General features: G+C 54.1%; 6 protein-coding genes across 6 annotated transcripts; 2 read left to right on the plus strand and 4 right to left on the minus strand.

Moving 5' to 3' along the window:
- Positions 1–5,445: 5,445 nt before the first annotated feature.
- B0T26DRAFT_192290 (uncharacterized protein) lies at positions 5,446–6,253 on the minus strand. Its single transcript, XM_060433688.1, has one exon. It carries the CDS (start codon positions 5,941–5,943, stop codon positions 5,599–5,601), a length of 345 nt encoding a protein of 114 aa, XP_060297674.1. The 5' UTR covers positions 5,944–6,253; the 3' UTR covers positions 5,446–5,598.
- A 1,731-nt stretch (positions 6,254–7,984) lies between these two features.
- Positions 7,985–8,512, minus strand: B0T26DRAFT_673539 (uncharacterized protein; the record flags this gene model as incomplete). Its single annotated transcript, XM_060439609.1, has 3 exons — positions 7,985–8,083; positions 8,155–8,366; positions 8,437–8,512. The coding sequence occupies 3 exons, from the start codon at positions 8,510–8,512 to the stop codon at positions 7,985–7,987; spliced, it is 387 nt and encodes a 128-aa protein (XP_060297675.1).
- A 462-nt stretch (positions 8,513–8,974) lies between these two features.
- Positions 8,975–10,061, plus strand: B0T26DRAFT_673540 (uncharacterized protein; the record flags this gene model as incomplete). Its single annotated transcript, XM_060439610.1, has 4 exons — positions 8,975–9,341; positions 9,426–9,568; positions 9,656–9,755; positions 9,835–10,061. 4 exons carry the CDS (start codon positions 8,975–8,977, stop codon positions 10,059–10,061), a joined length of 837 nt encoding a protein of 278 aa, XP_060297676.1.
- Positions 10,062–11,724: 1,663 nt separating this feature from the next.
- Positions 11,725–12,575, plus strand: B0T26DRAFT_673541 (uncharacterized protein; the record flags this gene model as incomplete). Its single annotated transcript, XM_060439611.1, has 4 exons — positions 11,725–11,759; positions 11,935–11,942; positions 12,137–12,439; positions 12,496–12,575. 4 exons carry the CDS (start codon positions 11,725–11,727, stop codon positions 12,573–12,575), a joined length of 426 nt encoding a protein of 141 aa, XP_060297677.1.
- A 711-nt stretch (positions 12,576–13,286) lies between these two features.
- Positions 13,287–14,018, minus strand: B0T26DRAFT_673542 (uncharacterized protein; the record flags this gene model as incomplete). Its single annotated transcript, XM_060439612.1, has 4 exons — positions 13,287–13,342; positions 13,398–13,626; positions 13,680–13,776; positions 13,843–14,018. The coding sequence occupies 4 exons, from the start codon at positions 14,016–14,018 to the stop codon at positions 13,287–13,289; spliced, it is 558 nt and encodes a 185-aa protein (XP_060297678.1).
- Positions 14,019–14,961: 943 nt separating this feature from the next.
- Positions 14,962–16,559, minus strand: B0T26DRAFT_749240 (ankyrin repeat-containing domain protein; the record flags this gene model as incomplete). Its single annotated transcript, XM_060445070.1, has 5 exons — positions 14,962–15,312; positions 15,439–15,666; positions 15,751–15,946; positions 16,019–16,199; positions 16,274–16,559. The coding sequence occupies 5 exons, from the start codon at positions 16,557–16,559 to the stop codon at positions 14,962–14,964; spliced, it is 1,242 nt and encodes a 413-aa protein (XP_060297679.1).
- Between the last annotated feature and the right edge of the window lie 3,990 nt (positions 16,560–20,549).

Consider the following 20,549-nt stretch of genomic DNA (forward strand, 5'->3'; position numbering starts at 1 on the left):
TGCCCTGCATGCGCCTCCATGTCAGACTGCCGGCGATTTCCGGGCTTAGTCAGGGCCTCGAAAATCCAACAGTTCTTCAGCGGCGGCTCGACCTGACACAAATAAAGTACTGACCAGTTAAGCACGGACCAACTCGATTGCCGCATTTGCTTTTTGCATATGATCTAGCACATGATCTCACGACCTTTCTCTGCCGAACTAGCATTGCGATTTTGCGGCGAGCACCAAGCGAGCCGCAAAATCGCGTGTAGGCCCATACAAAACCTGCAGTTAGAAAGTTCCTCTAGGCTTCCTTTAGCGGGCCGCTTGTCGGCAGGTCACTCGTTCCTTAAGGGACTGCAAGGCGCCTGAGGCGGGGGAAAAAAAGCGGAAAAAGCAGGCCCTCCTAGACAAAAGCACGGGCCAACTCGATTACCGCTGTTGGCACTTGCACATGACCCAACACGTAGCCTCCCGTTAGTCTCGCGCTCTCCCTGCCCAACAGCTCGGGCTGGAACGCGATTTTGCAGCGAGGGCGTCCTCATCACTGGCCTTGCCTGGAACAAAAAGAGAGAAGTGGCTGGTTGAACATATGATGGCCCATTGAAGATACAGAATACAGCGAGGTCTGAAGTTTCAGTAACTTTATTCTGCCGATTTTATTTCTTGACCCAAGCTGCAGAAAGCGGTGAGCGATTTCTTTTGGTAGGGACGTCCCCGCTGGCCTGTGTTTTGTCGCCGCGTGTCGCCCTGGATCATGCATTTGACCCACTAAATACCCACTGTCAAAAGGAGCAGAACTCCCCAAGTTAGTTTATAGCCAAGATTAACAGCCTGGTTGACAAGGCCGGCATCGCCAAAGAGGACCGCAAGACCATCCTCTACGAGCATATCCCCGCCGACCTCGACACCCGCTTGTTGCGTGACTCGAAAAACCCCTCCATGTCGTACGAAGACTTCTCTCTCGCTGTCGCCGATGCGGCCGAAGCTCATCAACGTTCGTACGAGCAACGGCGCGAGAACAGGCACGCCCGCCGCGCGCGCTCCCCGGCTACTCACTCGGACATTAGGAAAGAACGTCGTCATTCCAATGACCGCCGCGACAAGGCCTCAAGCAAGAAAGAGCCTAAGCTCGACGCCAAGTCGGGTGAAGCCAAGAAGGAAGAGCTAAAGAAAGACGGCTTGTGTTTCGTCTGTCACAAAGAGGGACACCAAGCTCGCCATTGCCCCGACCGCAAGGCTGTCTTGGCCAATATACTGGCCCTGGATCAAGACGAGAAGGATGACGGACCTTCGTCTGACTCTTCTTCCCTATCCTCTCTCGAGTCAAAAAACTAGTTCGGCTATCGGAAGTCTCCTCGATAGCCCACATACCACAATTAGCTAAAGTCGGCAGATCACCAAAATCAAATACATTCACCAAACAGGTCAACCTGTTAGTCGATGGCATTGGTCTTAAGACTCACGCTCTTTGTGATACTGGAGCCGATATTTCCCTTTCTATGACCCCGAAGATGGCCAAGAAGCTCGTTGACAAGGTCGGAGCGAAGATGGAACTCTTGCCTAAGCCGCTGGTACTTGGTGATTTTAACGGGACCGCCACCGCTCGTGCCACCCATCAAGTTCGGGTCACTCTCGAGATCGACGGCAGACGTTTCCCTCGTCAGAAGTTCATTATCATCCCGACCGCCAATGATGTCTTTATAGGACAGGATTGGTTTACCAAGCAGAACGTGTGGCTGCACCCCGCCTCGCGTACTCTTCGCTGGCCCGACGATACTCCTGCCCTAGCACAATACTCGCCCAGTATCCTTGTCGATCCGAGCACCAGTTCTATTGACATGCATGCCCAGTCAGAGGTGGTCCGCCGAAATCGACTGATGAAGGTCGAGGAACGCAAGCTGAAAGTGCAAAAGATTCTGCAAAATCCCTGGCGCAGGACAAATACACAGACAGTAGTAGCCGCTACGACTCCAGCGGTCGCAACGGAACAGAAGCATAGCCCCGAGATGATTGCTTGCCTCCGCGAAATTGAGACCGACCCTCGCCAAGAGAGATGGAAAAGGCAGAAGATGCCCCAAACTGCCATATCATTGGATGGAGTCTCTAATCAGCCCACCGTGAGCCTCAATGCTCTCACCGTCGACCCCAAGGCTTGGAACAAGACCTTCGACGGAAAGCATATCCCGTTCCCAGCAGGAGAGGATTCTGAGCATATTAACAAAGTGCGCGCCAAGCTACCACGCGAGTTGGCTCACCTGGAAGGATTCTTCTCGAAGAAAGCCTCAACGCAACTGCCTCCCAGCCGCCCTGGCTTTGATGTGGTTCTTGAGCTCAGTAAGCCGCTAGAGGGAAGACCGTCCCGCTACCCTACGCCCTTCGCTTTCTTGGGACTCGAAAAAGAGACCACCGACGAACTACTAAAGATCGGGTTCATTGAACGGTGCATGACCGATAAACCTGCTCCCACCTTGTTCGTGCCTAAACCCCATTCAGAAGAGCACCGTTTCTGCGTGGATTACCGCTGGGTCAACGACTTCATTAAGGGTCGACAAGTGTTAGCCCCCGACGTGCAAGGTACCATCAGCCGCTGTGGGCGAGCCAAGCACCTGACCAAAATCGACATCATCCGTGCCTTCAATCGATTGCTGATGGACCCCGGTTCAAGGTACCTTACCGCCTTTACCACTCGCCAAGGCACCTTCCAATGGAAAGTCCTGCCCTTCGGGCTGAAAGTCGGGCCAGCTTGGTTCCAAGCCTTTATCAATGCACAACTCAACGAGTTACTGGACCTCTTTGCTAGTGCCTATGCTGATGACGTTCTGGCCTATTCAGAGGGCGATGATGAGGAACACTTCGAACACGTTGAGGAGATCATCTATCGACTTCACAAGGCCGGACTCCAAGGCGATATCAAGAAGTCCTCTTTCAACGTGACCGAAGTCGACTACCTAGGTATGATTCTGGAGACCGGAAAAGGAGTGCGAGTGGACCCTGCCAAAGTAGCCGCCATCCTGGATTGGGATTGGGACGACTTGACGTCGAAGTCCTCTGTTCGATCATTCCTAGGCCTCTGCAACTTCATTCGGATCTTCTGTTACCACGCCAGCCAAGTTGCCGAACCACTCACCAGGCTGTTGAAGAAGGACGTTGCCTTCGAGAAGGGACCCGAGCAAAAAGCCGCCTTCGACGCACTCAAGAGGCTTGCTACCGAGGCCCCAGTTTTGGCATTCTACAAGCCAGGTTTCCCAGTGAAAGTCGACACCGATGCTTCCAACAACGCCACGGGCGGTGTGATCTGGCAGCAGCAAGAAGACGGAGAATGGAAGCCGATCGGATACTCGTCCAAGACAATGTCCGCCCCAGAGCAAAACTATCCCATCCAAGACAAGGAGCTTTTAGCTGTGGTCAATACCTTGAAGGACTTTGAACCGGCCCTATGGGGAACCAAGTTCTTTGTACAGACTGATCATCAAGCTCTCATCTATTGGTCTACTAAGAAACTGCTGTCCGCCCGCCAGATTCGCTGGTCGTACTATTTGGCCAATTTCGACATCACCTTCCGTTACCGCCCAGGCAAGGGTAATGTGGCCGCCGACGCTCTCTCTCGCAAAACCGTAGACAACCCGACGGTTAAAGCACGAGAAATCCAAGATAGAACGTTCGCCTTGATCCCACCCGAAAAGATTGAAGGGCTGCCGAACGACGGTGCGAGATCAATCAACGCCCTGACCTCTACGGAACTTCGTGGAGCGGATTTGGTCGATACTATCATTGCCGAGAACGCCAAGCAGAACTTGGGTCGTAAAGAAGGATTGTTAGTTGTTCCGGAGACCACCGCCGACGGAAGCGTCTTTCTACGGACTGCCCTGATTCGAGAAGCCCATGAACCTAAGGCATTCGCTCACGCCGGACAGAACAAGACGGTCGCCCTATTAAAGAAGGAATATTGGTGGCAGGGCCGTAATAGCGACATCAAACGGTACATCCGAAACTGCCAGAGCTGCCAAAGGAATAAGGTCAGACACGACAAGACTCCCGGACTTCTCCATCCGCTGCCGATCCCAAAGCACGTTTGGGAGCATGTAGTAGTAGACGGAAAGAACATGCCAACGGACGACGAAGGCTATGACTACGTTTGGGCTTTCATCTGTCGTTTCAGCAAGCTAATCGCTACCTTGGCCGGACGCAAGACGGATACCGCGGAGATATTAGCCGCCCGGTATTACCATTATCTTTACCGCTTCCTGGGAGTCCCTAGCCAGTGGATTAGCGATAACGCCGGACCTTTCATCTCCGAATTCCTCGATACCCTCAATAAGCTTACGGGCACCAAACATCGCCACGGAAGCTCGAGACACCCTCAAACGCAAGGAAGTATCGAGATCACCAATGCGGAGTTGGATCAAAAGCTGAGGTTTTATGTGGACAAGTACCAGACCAAATGGCGAGAACACTTGCCTGCCTTGGACCTGGCCCACAATGTAGCCTACCATTCAGCTATTGGAATGTCTCCGTTGGAAGTAACGTTGGGAACCAGCCCTCGGAATCCCTTGTCTCTGCCATTGCCCGAGCTAGACCTGTTTACCGATCAGCAGAAAAAGGCCTTGGATATCGTCAAGCAAACCCAGCGAGCCCAAGACCTGGCAAGACAAAACGCCATTGCCACACAGGCCTTAATGGAGGCTCAAGCACACAGGCCTTAATGGAGGCTCAAGCTAATAAGAAGCGTCGCCCCGTTGACTTCGGTGTGGGAGATTCAGTATATGTTAGTAAGAAAGGATTCTCTACCGAAGCACCAACAACCAAGCTGGATTCCCAGAACGCCGGACCTTGGACTATAGTCGACATGAAAGGCCATAGCTTCGTCCTTGATACTCCGTCATGGTACAAGGGAAGTAAGGTCTTTCACGCTGATAGGCTGAGAAAAGCTTCTGAGGACCCTTTACCTCAACAACGGGCAGAACCGGAACCCCCTGTAGAGATCAATAGAGAACCCGAGTGGGAGGTCGAGAAGGTTCTGGCATCGCGACTGTTCGGTCAACGAAAGAAGCTCCAATACCAAGTGTCTTGGGTCGGCCTGGATCCCGACGAAACCTGGTATCCAGCTGGCGATCTCAAGAACTCTCCATTGCTGCTGGATTCCTTCCACAAAGAACACCCGGAAGCTGCTGGTCCGCCAGTGAGATTACAGCAATGGATACGAGACGCGGCAGACGATGCTTTCAGTCGCGATCATGAGGATGATGAAGTGGCGGAACACGATGCGACGGGAAGGAGGACAAAGAAGAAGCATGCCACCAGGCATACTTGAATTGCCCCCGCAGTACTCTTTCAAGCTTCCTGAACGCCAAGCGCTCAGAGCTTGGAAGGGGGTAATGTGAGGACCCGTCCACCAAACTGGCCCTCAAGCAGCCAGAGCCGCCCAGAACCCCCGGGCCTATCAGAAGCCTCCTCGAGGCCTCACCTACCCCACTGATAGATGAAAACTTATTCGCGAGCACGCGACGCGTTGTCGGACTTTTCCTTCTTTCCCTCCTCAGTTTAGAATCTTCGTCGATAGCACCCAATGGACTGAGTTCACCTCAATGCCTTGCCCTGGTCGTGACAGTAAGCTGGCTACGGAAACACAACTTCCTTTCTGGGCACGCCGCTGAAGAAGCACATCCCCGGAAGCCAGCGCCTGATCCTGAGCCTAGGCACTCGACTGTTCTGATCTTCCACACCCACCTTGAACGACACGTGCCTGGCAACGTCATTAAGGTCAAACTCGCCAGTGACACCCTCCAGGCGAGAAGCCGTGAACGCCACTGTCTGTGGCAGAGCAGCAGTATTATCCTGGTAGGTTTCCCCGACGAACACGGCCATGTAGGGGCGGCGAAAGCCAGGGTCCCAGAGGCAACCTAGAACTAGCGGGCCACGCCTTCCGATGGCCTCGGCAATCTCTTCCGCTATGGTGTGCATGTACCGCTGGGCAAAAGATGGGCTGCGTTTAACAAGTTTGGTATCGCGGTCGAGATAGTTGCGGATAAGCTCAGGCTAGCGTTGTTTTGCTTTAATTGTTGCGCGTTTAATCGGACGGCGTACCCGCAGCAGTTGGCAGTAATAGCGAGCATGTCCTAGGAATGACGCATCTCCCTTTTGTCGATGTCGGTGATAATCTGTGGCGTCATGGGCTGCGAGCGTCCGAGGATGTACGTGTACTTGCCAGCCTAGTGGAGGATCTGACGTAGAGTTACCTCCGTCTTCAGCATCCAGATCGATGCCGAGGGGCCGCAGTGAGAGTTAATGTTTTTCAAGTACCCCAGGCAGAGGCGCGTCGCCTCCCCCAGAAAATCGACGTAGCTAATGCACAGCTCTCCATCCACATTGCCAAATATTCGGTTACCTTGGCGGGTCCGTCTATCTTCATTCCAGTAGCCTTGCTTGAGGCGGTTGAGTTCGTCGGGATGCTTGATGAGTAACCTCATTCTGGTACCGCCCATAACTTTCCTGGAAAATCCAGCCGCGCTGCCACCACTTGTCGTTGGTGATCTGACGCAGCACTTCGACGGCCATCCGCACTTCCCGTGGGCTTCTCTTCCGTGAGAGTCGCGCCTTGGACCCAACCCCCGCTGGTCAGCTTACCCTGGAGGAGGTTTGCCAGCATTTTCAGTTCCCAGGTTGATGTAATTGGTCTCCCCAGTAGTCCGACAGGGTGGCTGCTGAGTTTGTATACGAGATCCATAACGGTCATCCCCTCTCTCCTTTGAATGCATGCCGGGTGTTGAGTACAAACAGGATCCTTGCAACTGCCGGTGTCTTGAACGATGCTGTGTTGGTCGATTCAGATATAGTCAACACCGACTGTTCGCGCGTAGTTGAACGTGCGGTCGAGGACACAGTTCCGAACTTTGGATGGGTTGAACACCCGGCTATGCGGCTCTTGTACGAGATAAGACCCATTGGACTTGCTCTCAAGATTCGTGGGGCTCCACGTGTAAGACAAAGCGACATACACAGGCCTCGGAACCTGAGTCGCATCGATCGCCTCTATCTCCACCCTGACCCCCACGGCAGCTAGTTCGTTGTCTCGGCGCGGATATTGAGGCACTCGTAGGCATCTCAGATTCTCTATGAACCGCAAGGTTCTTGGGTCAACTGTATCGGGAACATCTTGAATTTCGACCAACGCCGAGATGATCGACCGCCCCTGCTGTCGTGCAATGTCAGAGAGACAGTCTGCCCTGTCGTTAATTTCCATGTCGAATGATTTAACCCTATCTTGAAAGGTTGGTTTGGTGAAACCATTGTCGCTGCGGAGAGAAGAGAGGCAGGCTCTTTTGTTGGGTCGCGTTACACTGCTTCTAGGCAACCCATGGAACGCATGTCCATCTAATCACGCAAGTTCTGCGTATCTGTACCAATTAGAGCCAAGTACGGAGAGGGAAAAAGTGATAGATAGCAAATGAAGGCGGGGGCTTGGGCGGCATAAGGAAAGCCGTGCGGTGAATGGTAAGGCGGATCAAAGAGCCTGTTATCCTCTAACTAGGTAGCGACGAAGATAAATAGTCGCGCAGTAGGCGTCTAAGAACAGACTAGGATTCCCATTTTATGTAACTAGTCAATATGGAAATCACAGTTTCAAAGCTTCTCAAAATGGAGAGCAAATACGCTGGCTACCAAGCCCACTTCATGGCCCCCTTCCACTCAGACATGTATATACCAGAAGATGCAACCCAGCTGTGAATGCTACGCAAATGAATGCAGACTCAAAGCCGCCAAAGAAGACGATACCTGAGTGGATGTAGCGGATAGCTCAAGTTGACAAGGCGTGAACAAGTTAATTGCCAAAGGCACTCGGCTGGCTGAAGTCTTCGGACGCTGTCGAGACTCAACAGACGTAAAAGAATGAGTATCGTAATTACAATCAAGGGCGGCCGAAAGAAACCATTTAGACGCAAGACATCTCCCCCAATCTCATCACGACAGCTAATTATACACTCGTATGTCCGTTCCTTCATCATCACAAGTAGTTCGCACAGAAGGCGTTGAAGTCCGGGCCAAACTGCTTTTGGCAATTGGAGTTCGAGTAGACGTCGCTCAATGCGCTGCTCAGGATGCACTAGATACTCACATAAAACGTCAGCGAAACACACTTTGGACTTATTGGGCGACATGTTCTATCTTGTTTACCATATGCTGCTGAATGGGCTCGACGCCTTCAAACACGCGGAATTGGTCTTGGCCACCGGCTTGCTCGCAGAATGGCTGCACCGACGTCTCCTTTGTGGCAGGGTTGTTGCAGTTGCACATTTGGGTAGCGGTCTTGCCAATACCCCCTCCGGGGGGAGTGCCACCAAGGAATGGGTCGGGGATGCCACTGCCGTAGGGCGGGGGGTAGAAGCCTATGGTAGGTAGGAGAAAGGGTCAGGGACGGCTACGCTGACAGTAATTATAGAACCAGAGCAGACCTACCTCCAGCAGGCACGGGGTGGGCCGAGACCAAACCGACGACCCCGAGCGAGAAAATGGCGAGAACCGCGTTCTTCATCGTACGACTGTGAACCGTGTTATGCGTTTTGTGTGAAGGTGCGAGAAGGTCTACAGAATAGGGGAGGCGGAATGTGTTCTGTCTCGAGCCTATTATACCTGGATTTTTCAAAGCCCCCCCCTGTGGTTCGTCTTGATGGAATGCCCTGGGTCGGCCTCCTGGTCTAACTACTGCCAGCATCACCCGGTCACTTTCACTACGTTACCTCCTACACGCAACAACTGTGGGACTTCGCTCCGCATTCTGATATTTGTGTGTAGGCGAGCGGTTGCAGTATGCGGGATTTTTTCTCCGCCTCCGGGCACACATTAGCCTATAACGGCTTTTACAAGGCTTGTTGAGATGGAGGGTCGACACCAACCTCTTCGCGGGCTGTTTTAACGAAGCAATTGTCCTCAACGATAATCTGCCCCGTTTACCAGCATTCTCTCCTTTCTGTTGGTAACGGACAGCACTGGAGCCATGGCACCGCCTTCACACAGGTATTCGGAGTTGAAAGAAGACGCGCTTTCCGACCAAAGCAGTGCGTATGACGGACAAGCAATTGGAACACGGCGACAGTGGACTACCGCGCGATGGATAATCGTCCTCGTCGCCTCACTCATATCCACAAACATCTTGACCATGATTATCACATCGAACGTGGCGCACTCCCATCACAAGGCCGCATTCGTGCCACCTTATGGCATACCGCCCTTCTTCAACAACATCTCACTTGATCTCCAGCCTCAGCGCATCTATGCACCATTGTACGACAGAGATCACAGTCTGTATCGCAAGCACGAGTCGCCGGAAACCGAGGTGGCTTGGCGGGAGCTTACACAGCTTGGTGCGCATGCTCTCTCCTCTTCTTCCCTTCACTAATATCCTACTTTCGTTCCCAAACGCCCGGGATGCTAACATGCCGCGTCAGACTCCGGGCTCCTGCTGCTGCCGAAAGAACAGGCCGCGCAAGTCGGCATCGACCCGACAAGGCATGCGTACTGGAACAACCCCGAGAAGGGCCTTGTCGGGCATCCGGTCAGATTGGAGGCAACACACCAGTTGCACTGCCTGGTACGTGGCCTGTGTCTGCTCTGCTGCAAAGACTCGGAATCTCTAGAGAAATGATTACCTATGCTGATGACGGGCGATTCTTATTAGAACCTGCTCCGGCGCTTCTCGTACTTCCACTACAACTACACGAACGAATACGACGCGCCTCTCAAGGACGTGCCGTACCACTACAGGAGGATACACGCCGGTACGTCTAGTGCAACTCCGTTAGATAGATCGGGAGGCATGTCAACAGAATCGCTGACTCCTCATGACAATATCCGCAGACCACTGCGTAGATTACCTCCGCAACCGTTTGATGTGTCTCTCGGACATGGGCCTGATTCCTTATTTTTGGCTCGGTCGCGACGGCGACTTGGTAGGAGACATGTCGCGTACATTTACTTGCCGCAACTACGAGTCTGTGAGGCAATTTGTCAAGGCCAAGGCGGAACCGGCGGACGGCAGGGTCAAGCCGGAGGCTGGAGATTATGTCTTGTATGACTACATTTGACGGGTTACGAGGCTGTCCGTGTTTGCAGTTGTAATTAATGGAGGAAGGTCTGCGATACCTGTACCAAACTGGAAGACCTTTATCAGGTTAATATCCGTATACGCTTGGCTTCGAGAAGAGATTCCCACGTGGTGTAGGTCGCCTGCACACAGTTTTTGAACACAACCCCTGAACCCCTCATGGGGACTTGAAATCAGCAACCAGTTGCGGAAGGCAAGGGATAGAGATAGCCAAACTAGGGAGCGTGTTTCATTAATTGTTGTCACACCCAGTCTCATGTAACGTGTGCAGCCGAGTCTTGGCCGAGATAATTACATGTCACATCCCTCCGGCATATTCTCCGAAAGGATTGTGGTGCCTGCAGGGCACGCCGAATCATCTGCGTGGAGAGAGTGCCTGGATTACTTTCGTAAGCGAAGCGAGGACGGGGTGCCCAGTTTCTTGACACAAGGCCTGATTAGATTAACCTCTGCGTTGTGTCTAAATTGAAGGCGGCGATAGTGCTCGGCAAAATGATGCGGGGGCAACATGTTCAGTATTATACTTTCACCCAGGTAAACAATGCGTATAATACCAGCTAAGCGTTTTCTTCATATCCCGGGACAAGCTTTCCTGTTTGGCAAGATGATTCGGCAACGGAGTTCGGCAAGGCAATGCGGCGACGCAGTTCGGTATTAATAGCGATGGCCGGGTCTAATATCGAAAGGCCCGCGCGATTGGACCGCGTAGTGACTTCAATCAGCCGCCTTCTCCCAGGGGCCGGGCCCAACAACATCTAAAAATATCACACTCTGCTTCCACAAACGTAGACCCCGCTTATATCGTCCCAGCGTCTGTAACTCTCTCTGTCCTCCCTGATAAGTACCTAGGTAGGTACATATCCCGAACAGGGCGGTTGCTGTGAACACCGCGAGCTGGACAGCACACGTTTGGTTAGCCCTGACTGTTCTGGGGCATGCTAGGTTGTCGGCGAGTCGAGCGCGTTCCGGGATTATATGGTGTATGATAGGTGCGTCGCTAATCCGTCTCGTTATCTGTTTTAGGTCCAGTATCGACACCTCGCCGCTGGCTTTCCTTATAATTATCTAGTTCATCGTCACTACCAAACCCCCTTAGGGGTCAAAGCTCTTCGTTATCAAATGTACCTAATTATCTTGAGTTGTCGGTTTTTGGGGTCATGAAATCTGTGACGGCGTTTAGCAACACCCACTACCGCTGCACCACACCGTCCAAAAGGATGCCAGAATTACAAGCCGTCAGGTTGCAATTCTATAGTGGGTTATAGTATCGTCACGCACCCGTAGGGCCTCAGCGCCTACCGCCGTGCCGTGACAAAATCCCAATTCCCCCTGAGGAAGTGCAGCTCATTCCGCGCGGGCACCAATGGGGCGGGAGGATGTTGCATATGCTGTGGTTGAGTACCTTCCTTACCTTACCTGACTATCTGCGGCCGTCAAGTCAAGGCCACCACCCACTGAACGTCACGGTTGCCAACCACATCTGTTCCCTCTCATCCGGGACATCTCAACCTCAACGCAAACAGCCGGCCCAGCCCTCCCAAGACGGAAAACGGGCCAGTAGCAACACGACACTGCAGGCATCCACGCTCGGGTCCGGGTTTTAAAGCAAATATTCTTGCCAAAGATAATTAGACAGAGACGTCATGTTCATGGATCGGAAGCCGGCGGTCTGGGCAATGTGTGTTCTTGTGCCCGGTTGTTGTGGCGGTGTGATTCTTTTCGCGCAAGTGGGAAGACGGGCTAATTCGCCGAGAGACGCGCTCGATGGGGGCGGAGTTTCTGAGAGGGGTGGTTCCTGATGAAAGTTTTTGCACTTTGATAGATAAGGCTGTCGGATACATACCGCAGACTAGTAAGAAGTGTGCGTCTCACGTCGTGGTGACGCCAGAGGGATGACTAACTCACCGCCGACTCAAATCTGACGATGAGAATAAAGCAATGCCGCATATTCTACAATTCTTGCTTCCCACTGAAGTTAATATAAAATGACAAAAAAAGTCCATCTCATAATTAACGCTTAGCTAGGTATTAAACAGAAAGCCTGACCATCAGCAGGCTTGAGCCATGCTGCGGGCTACGCCAGACTTGCGTCGCTAATGGGAGTCCACCCCGAGACGGCAATCTTACGGCGCTTCGGATCCCTAAATGCCCTAAACCTCCTCTATCTACAAGCCGAGTTGACCGACCTGGAAAATGCTCCGCAGAAGGAGGCCAAAACCGACGCCGGGTCGGGCCATTTTGACCGCACGCTCTACAGCCGGGACTGGCAGAGTCTTGCCGAGTCGGCAACAAAACAGAATGGGTCTCCGAGACGATGGGAGCTTGTGCTTCAAGTCAGAGAGAAGTTGAACGAATACAGTTAGGTCTAGCTATGCTCTTGGGGGTCTGGGTTATTATTAACTGACCCATGCCAGACCAGGCACTCCATTTGCAGCACAAGATCGCCAAGATCGGACCGCCCAATAGGCAGGACTTTGAGTTTCTCCAAAGATAGATGAGCTCGCCATCAATGGGAAATGTCTATCTGCTCGGCGCTGACAGTGACGTCTGGGAGACCTTTGATCCGGCAGAATTGGTTTGCCTTCTGCCCCGACAAAGCGAGACTCGCGTTGTTGGACTTATCAGCGATCGGATGCTGCAGCGCATCACGCTGTTGGATACCTTTTAAAAAAGCCGGATGCGTCGGCGATGCATGGTGACATCGTCCGCTACTCCCAGGGGGGCGTCGAAAGGGTGTGCACGGTGGTGGGCACGGTTCTTGGATCTCTCCTTCTGGTTGGATCCATCCTCGTCCTGTACTCTGTGGGCAGCATGGAGATGCGGCTCATGACGATTGGCATCTTCACCGGCGCCTTCTCACTGAGTCTATGTCTGCTCACAAATGGACGCATGGTTGAGGTGTTTTCGGTTACCGCCGCGCAAGTGAAAAGGTTTCATCTGTGTCTCCAAGGAAATCTTGACCAATCTTCCCGGTCCTACTCCTGAATCTAGAAAACTAACTTCCCAGCCTGATCTAAAACAGATTTGCTGCCGTTCAAGTGGTCTTTGTTGGCAGTAACGGCCTAGCTGTCGTCACCTCTTAACGACACACAGCACCGAAATGCCCCAATGTCGTCGACCTTCCCGGTCACTTTCGACCCTCAGTTCCCGCTCCATCCTTCTCTTCCTGCTCCTTCTTTTTACGCTCCGCCAGCGCGGCCTTTTCCTACTTTCGTCGCTCCTTTGCGGCAGCGACGGCCGCGTTGTCTGCTTGAAGAAACTCTGTCAGATAATGACGGGGGTAATTAATGCACAGCGGAAAGAAATTGAAACGCACCCTTGGGCCTCTTCTTGTGCTCCACGAACGGCAAGATGGCCGACTCGTTGACGCGGAGCAAGTCCCCCGACACAATGTACTGGGCACCGAACAAGACGTCAAGGTGGGGCGACTCGGGGAAGACGTAAAACTGACATTCGTGGACGCGGATTCCCCGGGGGTCGTGCCACTTCCAGGCCAGGGTGATGAGGCCACAGGCCTGGATGAGGCGGCCACTGGCATCGCGGACCTGGGGCAGTCGGGTCGAGCTGAGATCAAGTGCGCCTTGCCCAGGCGCTCGACCAGGCGCTTGGAGATCCAGTTTCCGACCTGGCACTGCGTGTCGAGCAGCGCCGTGGCGTGGACCCAAGTCTCGTTTTCGTCTAGGAGCTTGATGTCCCTGTTAAAGGCACCATCGCTCGAGGGCTAGGCGAGGGAGCCTTCCGACTCTTGCAAGTGCCTCCACCAGCCGTGCAGGGTGTTCAGGAGGGCCCTTGCCGCTGCAGCAGAGCCGTGACGCTGGCCAAAGGAGGATTCCAGACCGGAGGGGGTCGTGGTCAAGTTGCGATTGGCAGCCTCGACCTCATTGAGGATGATGGTCGAGACACGGAGGGCCTGGTACCCGCTGGCGGCGGATCTCATCTTGGCCACGTCTGCGGGCGTGGCGGCGGGTCAGGAGTTGGTGATGCCCATGAGAACTGCTAGAGATGGTGTTATTGGGGGCACTTGACGGATGGTTTAGTGGGGAATAAGAGGCACGTGAGAGAGTGGTTGCTGGTGAAGTGCTGCAAGGAACATCACTACCTATGCCCGGGGCCAATATGATCAATTTATATCGATCCACGGGCCGGTTCTGCACGGGCGTGGTGAGAGCTGACAATGGGGAGGTACAACAAGGACACACCTCAGGGCCAATCACACTCTGTAAAATCTAGCACCAACCAACCACAGCAGGATTAGGGGACCCGCAGGTTGTACAAGTGGGGCCCCCTTGTTCCCCTGTTGGCACCAAGCGGCATTATTTATTTTGTTCTTGAGCAAGACTGTGCTGATACAGTAAGTGCGCCGGTGCTTCTGACACCTTTCGAATCCATGTTCTCTAACCCTGTCTTGGTATTGTTGGTATTCAGCACAGTCTTGCTCAAGAACAAAATAAATAAGACCAGAGATCCTTTCTTATTCAACTTCCCCGACATCCATCACAGTATATAGTCTCGTCCAAGTCACCCAATTTAAAAGCTGAAATCATGCTCTGGAAAGCCCAAACTCTCGCCCCAGTTAAAAAACTCCTCGAAAGCTCCCTCCATCCCATCACCAACAAAAAGCCCATCCTGCCACGCATCTCCATCATTCTCCCCCGTCCCTCTCCCAGCCCCTCTCCCAGTCCCTCTCCCAGCCCCTCTCACAGTCCCTCTCCCAGCCCCCATCCCTCTCCCTCTCCCAGGCCATCCTCATAAGAATCACAGACATCCAGCGCCCCAAAAATCCGCCGATCCTCCCGGCTCCAGTCGCGATACTCCCGCAACATCTTCACAACCGCACGGTGCCCCTCCTCCTCGGCCAGCCTGACGGCCCGCAAGTACCTCTAGCGGCGCACGCCGCCAGCGGTGTCGACGCCTTCGGACAGCAAGTACGCCAGCACGTCGATCTTGCCGCTCTCGGCCGCCTGCTCTAGCGGCGACGGGTCCAGCGGGAATCCGCTGTCGCCCGAGGACGAGGCGTTGACGCCCGCGCCGTGCGCGATGAGCAGCTTGACCATGGCAATGTTGCCGCTGCCGGTGGCGACGGCGAGCGGCGAGGAAGAAGGACAGAGGTCGGGCGACACGTGTGCGCCGCGGCTGAGGAGGTGGGACACGAGCTTGATGTCGTCGTAGAAGATGGCTGCTTCGAGGGGCGTGGACGACGAGGGTCCGGAGGCGAGGGCGTGGATGCGCGTCTGCGGGGCGTTGGGGTCGCCGCCGCCGCCGACGAGGATGTCGTAGACGTGGGATTTTTAGCCGCGCCGGATGAGCTGCGACAGGATGCCCGAGTGGTTGGGCGCCGAGGGGAGGAGGAGGTCGACGGTCGTCTGGTCTATCAGGCGCGCGGCGATGACAAGGTCGACGTGGCTCGGCTGGTATCCGCGGCCGAGGAGGATGGGGACCATGGCCGGCTGCTTAGCCATGCAGGCAGTCCCTAGGATGGTCGCTCCCGGGGTGGTCAGGGCATGGTCGTGGCGAGATCTAGGGCCGACGCCGAACACTTCGCTGCTGTCGTGGCGGAGGTTGAACCGGAGCAGATAGCCGGTCCTCTAGCTTGCGAGGGGGTATTTCTCGGCTGGGGAGATGCTGGCGTCAAGCAGCCGGATGACCCGGTCCTCGTCCCCGAGACAAACGGCGGCAGCCAAGGCCATGCCTTCCAGGAAGGCCGTCCACGCTTCGTTGGTCTGGTGGTAGTGGAACCGCCCGACTCCGCGTCTGCTGTCCAGGGTGATATCGAATGTGCTCGAGGATGTTGCCGAAGAGGCCGCCACTGTCGCAGCTAGCAGGGCCGCAGGGTCATATCGTGTCAGTCCGGTCTCCATGATGTGGCTGACGACGTTGATGTGTCTGATCGATATGGCTAGCGCCAAGGGCGTCTCCCCCGTCTCGCTCAAATACGACTAGTCGGCACCGGCCCCGACGAGGAGCTTCGCCAGGCTGAGATCACCCCGGCGCACGGCGTTGAGCAAGGCCTTGGCGGTAAAGGCTTCCCCTTGGGAGACGACGAGGCGTCGCACCGTCTCTTCGCGGCCGGGCAGCTCCGGGAGGAGCGGTTCCAAGCCGACCAGGTCCTCTGTCGTCGCTACGGCACCCTTTGCTAGTAGAAACTCCACCATTGGGGCGTGTCTTTCGCAATGGCAGCACCAAGGGCTGTACGTTCGGACCCGATATCCAAGTAGCCGTTGAACGAGTAGTTCACGTTGGCGCCCTTCTCCACGAGCATGGTGGCCAGGGGCATATTTCCAAGGTGGGCTGCGATCTGGAGAGCGGACAGAGACGAGGCGGCAACCGGGTTCGGTCTGGCACCCCTGGCTATGAGAATCTTGCACACCTCAATGTCTCCAGCCCACGCGGCTTCCGCCATGGCCGTCGTCGGCAAGACACCGATGCCGATTCTCGACTCGGCATCGAGATCCGGGACCCTCGACATGACCGCCGCCATTGTTTCTCAGTTTCCGTATATAATAGCAAAGAGCAATAAGAGCAGAGGATTCTGAAGTCGAGCTCCGAATCCTGCGTCCATCTTCCCAAGGCGCTCCAGGAACCGGTTGGCGGCTACCCACCAGCCCGACCCCTTAACGGACGCCTTCGGGGGCACATCAGGTATGCGACGCAGCATGTCGATCATCTCTTCTTCCGAATACCCGTCCTTCTAGTCGACCCAGACCTCGTCTAGCAGAGACCGCGGGCTTGCTGGAGCATCCGCGACCTCCAGCGGCGATGACGGCGTGCCAGCGGCGGCGTGCTGAGCGTTACTCTTGTGATGCTGTAGCGAAATAAACCCCGAAATTTTTGTAAACGCCGCCCCGTGTTCCAGCAGGAAGTCCACCATGTCCGTATCGCCCGCTCGCAGCACATAGTCGATGGGCGCAATGATGCCCTCGCTAGAGCTGTACTTGTCTTTGATACCCACCAGGAGCCACGATCTCCGCAGATCCAAGCCCGCATCAACCAGCTTCCGCAGCGCCTCGATCTGCCGAAGCCGCACCGCACTGGCGAAGAACCTGCCCACGAGAACCTGTGCCGTCGATGTCTCCGACTGCACGAGCTCCTGCAGCACCGCCCCGGCTGCCCAGAGAAAGTCGAAGAACTGAAGCACCTGCGTATCTGTCGCTACCCACGCGGTGTCGGTCCAATTGCGGCGTTCATCTTCGCTGAGCAGCGGCGAGTCCAGATGGTTGGAATAGTAGAACAGGGCGAGCTCCAGCCATGTCCGGGCTGCCCACTGCGTGCCCTGCTGGCAGATAGACTCGGCGTGGATGAGATGCTCTTGGGATTCGTTCTCGGGCATGACGAGGCTGAGGCGGTTATAGATTCCGTCGGCCTTTCGGCCGGCTGTGAGGGAGGCGAGGTGTGGGCCCAGGGAGCGGAATACGGGTGTTGGCACTTTCGTTGGCGATGGCGATAAGAGAGAGATTCTGGAGAGAGCGCTTTCCAGGTTCGAGATGATTGCTAGGGGTTTATGTCAACACATGTCAACACGGGTTGGAAAAGGGCGGAGGGGGGAGAAACAGTGTCAACTCACAATGAAACTCTTGGTTGTGGAATTGAAGCCACGGGAGGTTTTGGGGCCATGATGTACCTTCCAGGGGAGGAGGGGTGTACACAGTCAGGGGAAGACCGCTCGGTGGGTGTGGGCTTGGGGCTGGACGCACGGATTAGCTTTTCAGTCCGCGTCCCATCTGAACCGAAACAAAGTTGCTCACATCGATACCGCGGCAACTTTAGGGTCGGTCCTTGGCAGTGGTTCCTCATGCCCTTGCGGACTTGTTCCGGGGACAACCGCACACCTGAAAGAACCACACACGGGCCGCCTCCATCGCTACTCGACAGCTTCCGCTTTCGGGCCTGGTGTTCCACGTAGCGCCATCCTTCCTTGGGGAGGCTCTTGTAGCAGCTCCATTGCTTGAGTTTGTGAATTCATTGTTGCTTGCTGGTTTTGGCTTAGCATTTCTTCGTGATTCTAGAGAGGCCCCTGCTGGGACAGGAAGTTTGACCTCCTTACCTAGGCGAGAATCCATGGCGTTGCGCCATTTCTTGCATCACCAGCTTCAGCGACTTGCCCTCGAACAGGTAGAGCCTCCATATTTCGCGCTGGTGGCGATCCCACTCGCGTTCTTCGGGGCTTGAGGGGGGCATGGAGGTCTGAGGATCGGAAGGTGCTCAGCATTAGAGTTAATGTGAATTTCTTGGGTCTTGTGGCCAGGAATTCGTTTGCCACACCCGAATGCAGCCCGACTTTGGGCACCACTGTGATTTGACGCCACGTCGACCCCGCCCTCGCGGTCGGGTCTTGTACAACCCGACTCAAAATGCCTTCACAACCATTTGACCACACAGCTGGAAATTGGTATCAACAACTCAAAGCGATACTACCCTTATTTCCAACTACCACCATTTTTAAAATTTGCTGCAAGCCATGAGAGTGTGAGAGTGGTCAGAGCGCGTCTTCAAGCAGCCACTGATCAGTCCCTGTTCCTATACAATACCGTATTTGGGCTCCGATATTTAAGTAGGAGTTGCACTTCATAATGGGAAAAAGAAAAAAAACACCTCTGTGATGCCTAGGCAAGTAATTAAACAGCTTCTGGCCGAGGCTAGGCTGAGACTGGTCTGAGCTGTGCAAACGCGGCGAGAGATCGCGTTTTGGAGCTGGTCGATCTGGGAAGTGAGTCTTTTGGGTTTTGGGCTCACAAAACACTATGCTAGAACATATTATCTATCTAAAGCCCCAGCCCCCCCCATTTCTACGAAAAGCATTTCCAGAAAAATGAAATCGAGATTGGAGGCGTGAAACGTCAGTGCAACAGTTGCCGCTTATTTTTCCCGCTACATGCGGCAGTTTATGCTGGACACCTCGAGATTGTGAAGTTGCTGGTGGCGAACGGCGCCTGTCTAGAGGTGCCTGGCTGGCGGCTTCCTGAATGCAGATCAGTCCAGAATTTCTGTTGGAATTTGTCAAGCAGAAGGGCCTCGAAGGTTCTAGATAGAGACTTCGCTAACCACTTCGCCACCATAATAGTAGTATAAGAAGGGGCTTTCTGGCACTGCCAGAAAGCTAGAGAGAAGAACACACATCTACAATCCATCACTTAAACCATCAGCTTTCGGCGTACAGTTACGCCCTGTTGATTCCAGTACCGGTACCCTGGCGAATCCAACAGTGGATCATATATCCAACCGCGCACTTCCTCTTCCATTCGAGGGGCTTTTTGAGTCCAGCTTTTTATTCGCTTCGATAAATGCCGAAAACAGCTGGAGTTGGCTGGCCAATTACAGGAGAATTTGACGCTAGCATAATAAGACAACCGATTAGATAGGTGGAACGATAAGGTCAATCCGCTGCCAAGAGTGCCAACCAAATGTTAGATAATCTTGGACTAGAGAGTAACTAGGCTTGCTAGGTAAATACTCGGCGCACCCACCCCTAATTGTAATGCCACCCACCCCCCTTTGCCTTAGCAGCTGTATCCAGAACCCGCTTTTTTAGCGGCAAAATCGGTACTTCTAGATACTGCCCCCCATACGTAGATTTCGCCTTCCACATGCCGGTCGAATGCGAAGAGGCCTGAAAACGCGCTTTCCGGGCTTTTCGTCAGTTGTGTTCATTTTCAAGCTTGGTCAGCGGCTCTATTGACTTGTTAATTGCGGATGGCTAGGAAAATACGATAAATCTAGTGCAAATCAGGGTGTTGCGCTAGCTGTTGCCTAATTCGTTCAAATGGACCAATTTGCATACAGTCAAGTGCATGCATGCATGTGAGGCCGATTGAGCAGAGTGGTGATGTATTTTGTGGTGTTGAGCCTGTCAACCGGCATAGCCAACTGGCTCTGTTGACTGGCCGGGAATCCCTCAATCTAACACAATTGGATTGAGACAGCCGCCATCCGCATTCCAGCCAATTAAGCGTGGATCAGGATCATTCTCGTCCGCCGAATCGTATAGCCAGATCTCTTCGGCAGAGATTCCTGGTAAATTCAATCTCCTGCGGTGAGCCTTACGGGCCTTCCACGATAGAAAAGTGTTAAAGTATGGCGATACTGAGAGCCCTATGGTGGCTCTCTGGGCAGGGCGCTGACCTGCCAGGAGTCCACTGAAGGATAGGGGTTGCGGTTGCTCTAGCAACAGACCCCCCTGAGTGCAGGTGGGTCAACCACCATGGTAGTGCGTGAGGCTATTTCCAGATTGTAAACAAGCCTCCACAGTACCCTCTCGAATCCCCAATAGGTCTAGGGACACGTAATCCAAGGCCCACAGAAGACAGTAGAATACTGGGCTCACTTGGACCTTTGGAACTCACTAGAATGCTTCCTATAGACCTATATTAAGGTCAATCGATTCCTTATAATTAGACCTCCTTTTCCTTCTCTTCAAGCAAGCTAGTTACCTGCATGCATGTCAGTTGCTGCAGTCAATCACCACTCCTTTGTA

Source organism: Lasiosphaeria miniovina (assembly GCF_030549165.1).
Source record: "Lasiosphaeria miniovina strain SMH2392-1A chromosome Unknown B0T26scaffold_3, whole genome shotgun sequence".
NCBI classification, from domain to species: domain Eukaryota; kingdom Fungi; phylum Ascomycota; class Sordariomycetes; order Sordariales; family Lasiosphaeriaceae; genus Lasiosphaeria; species Lasiosphaeria miniovina.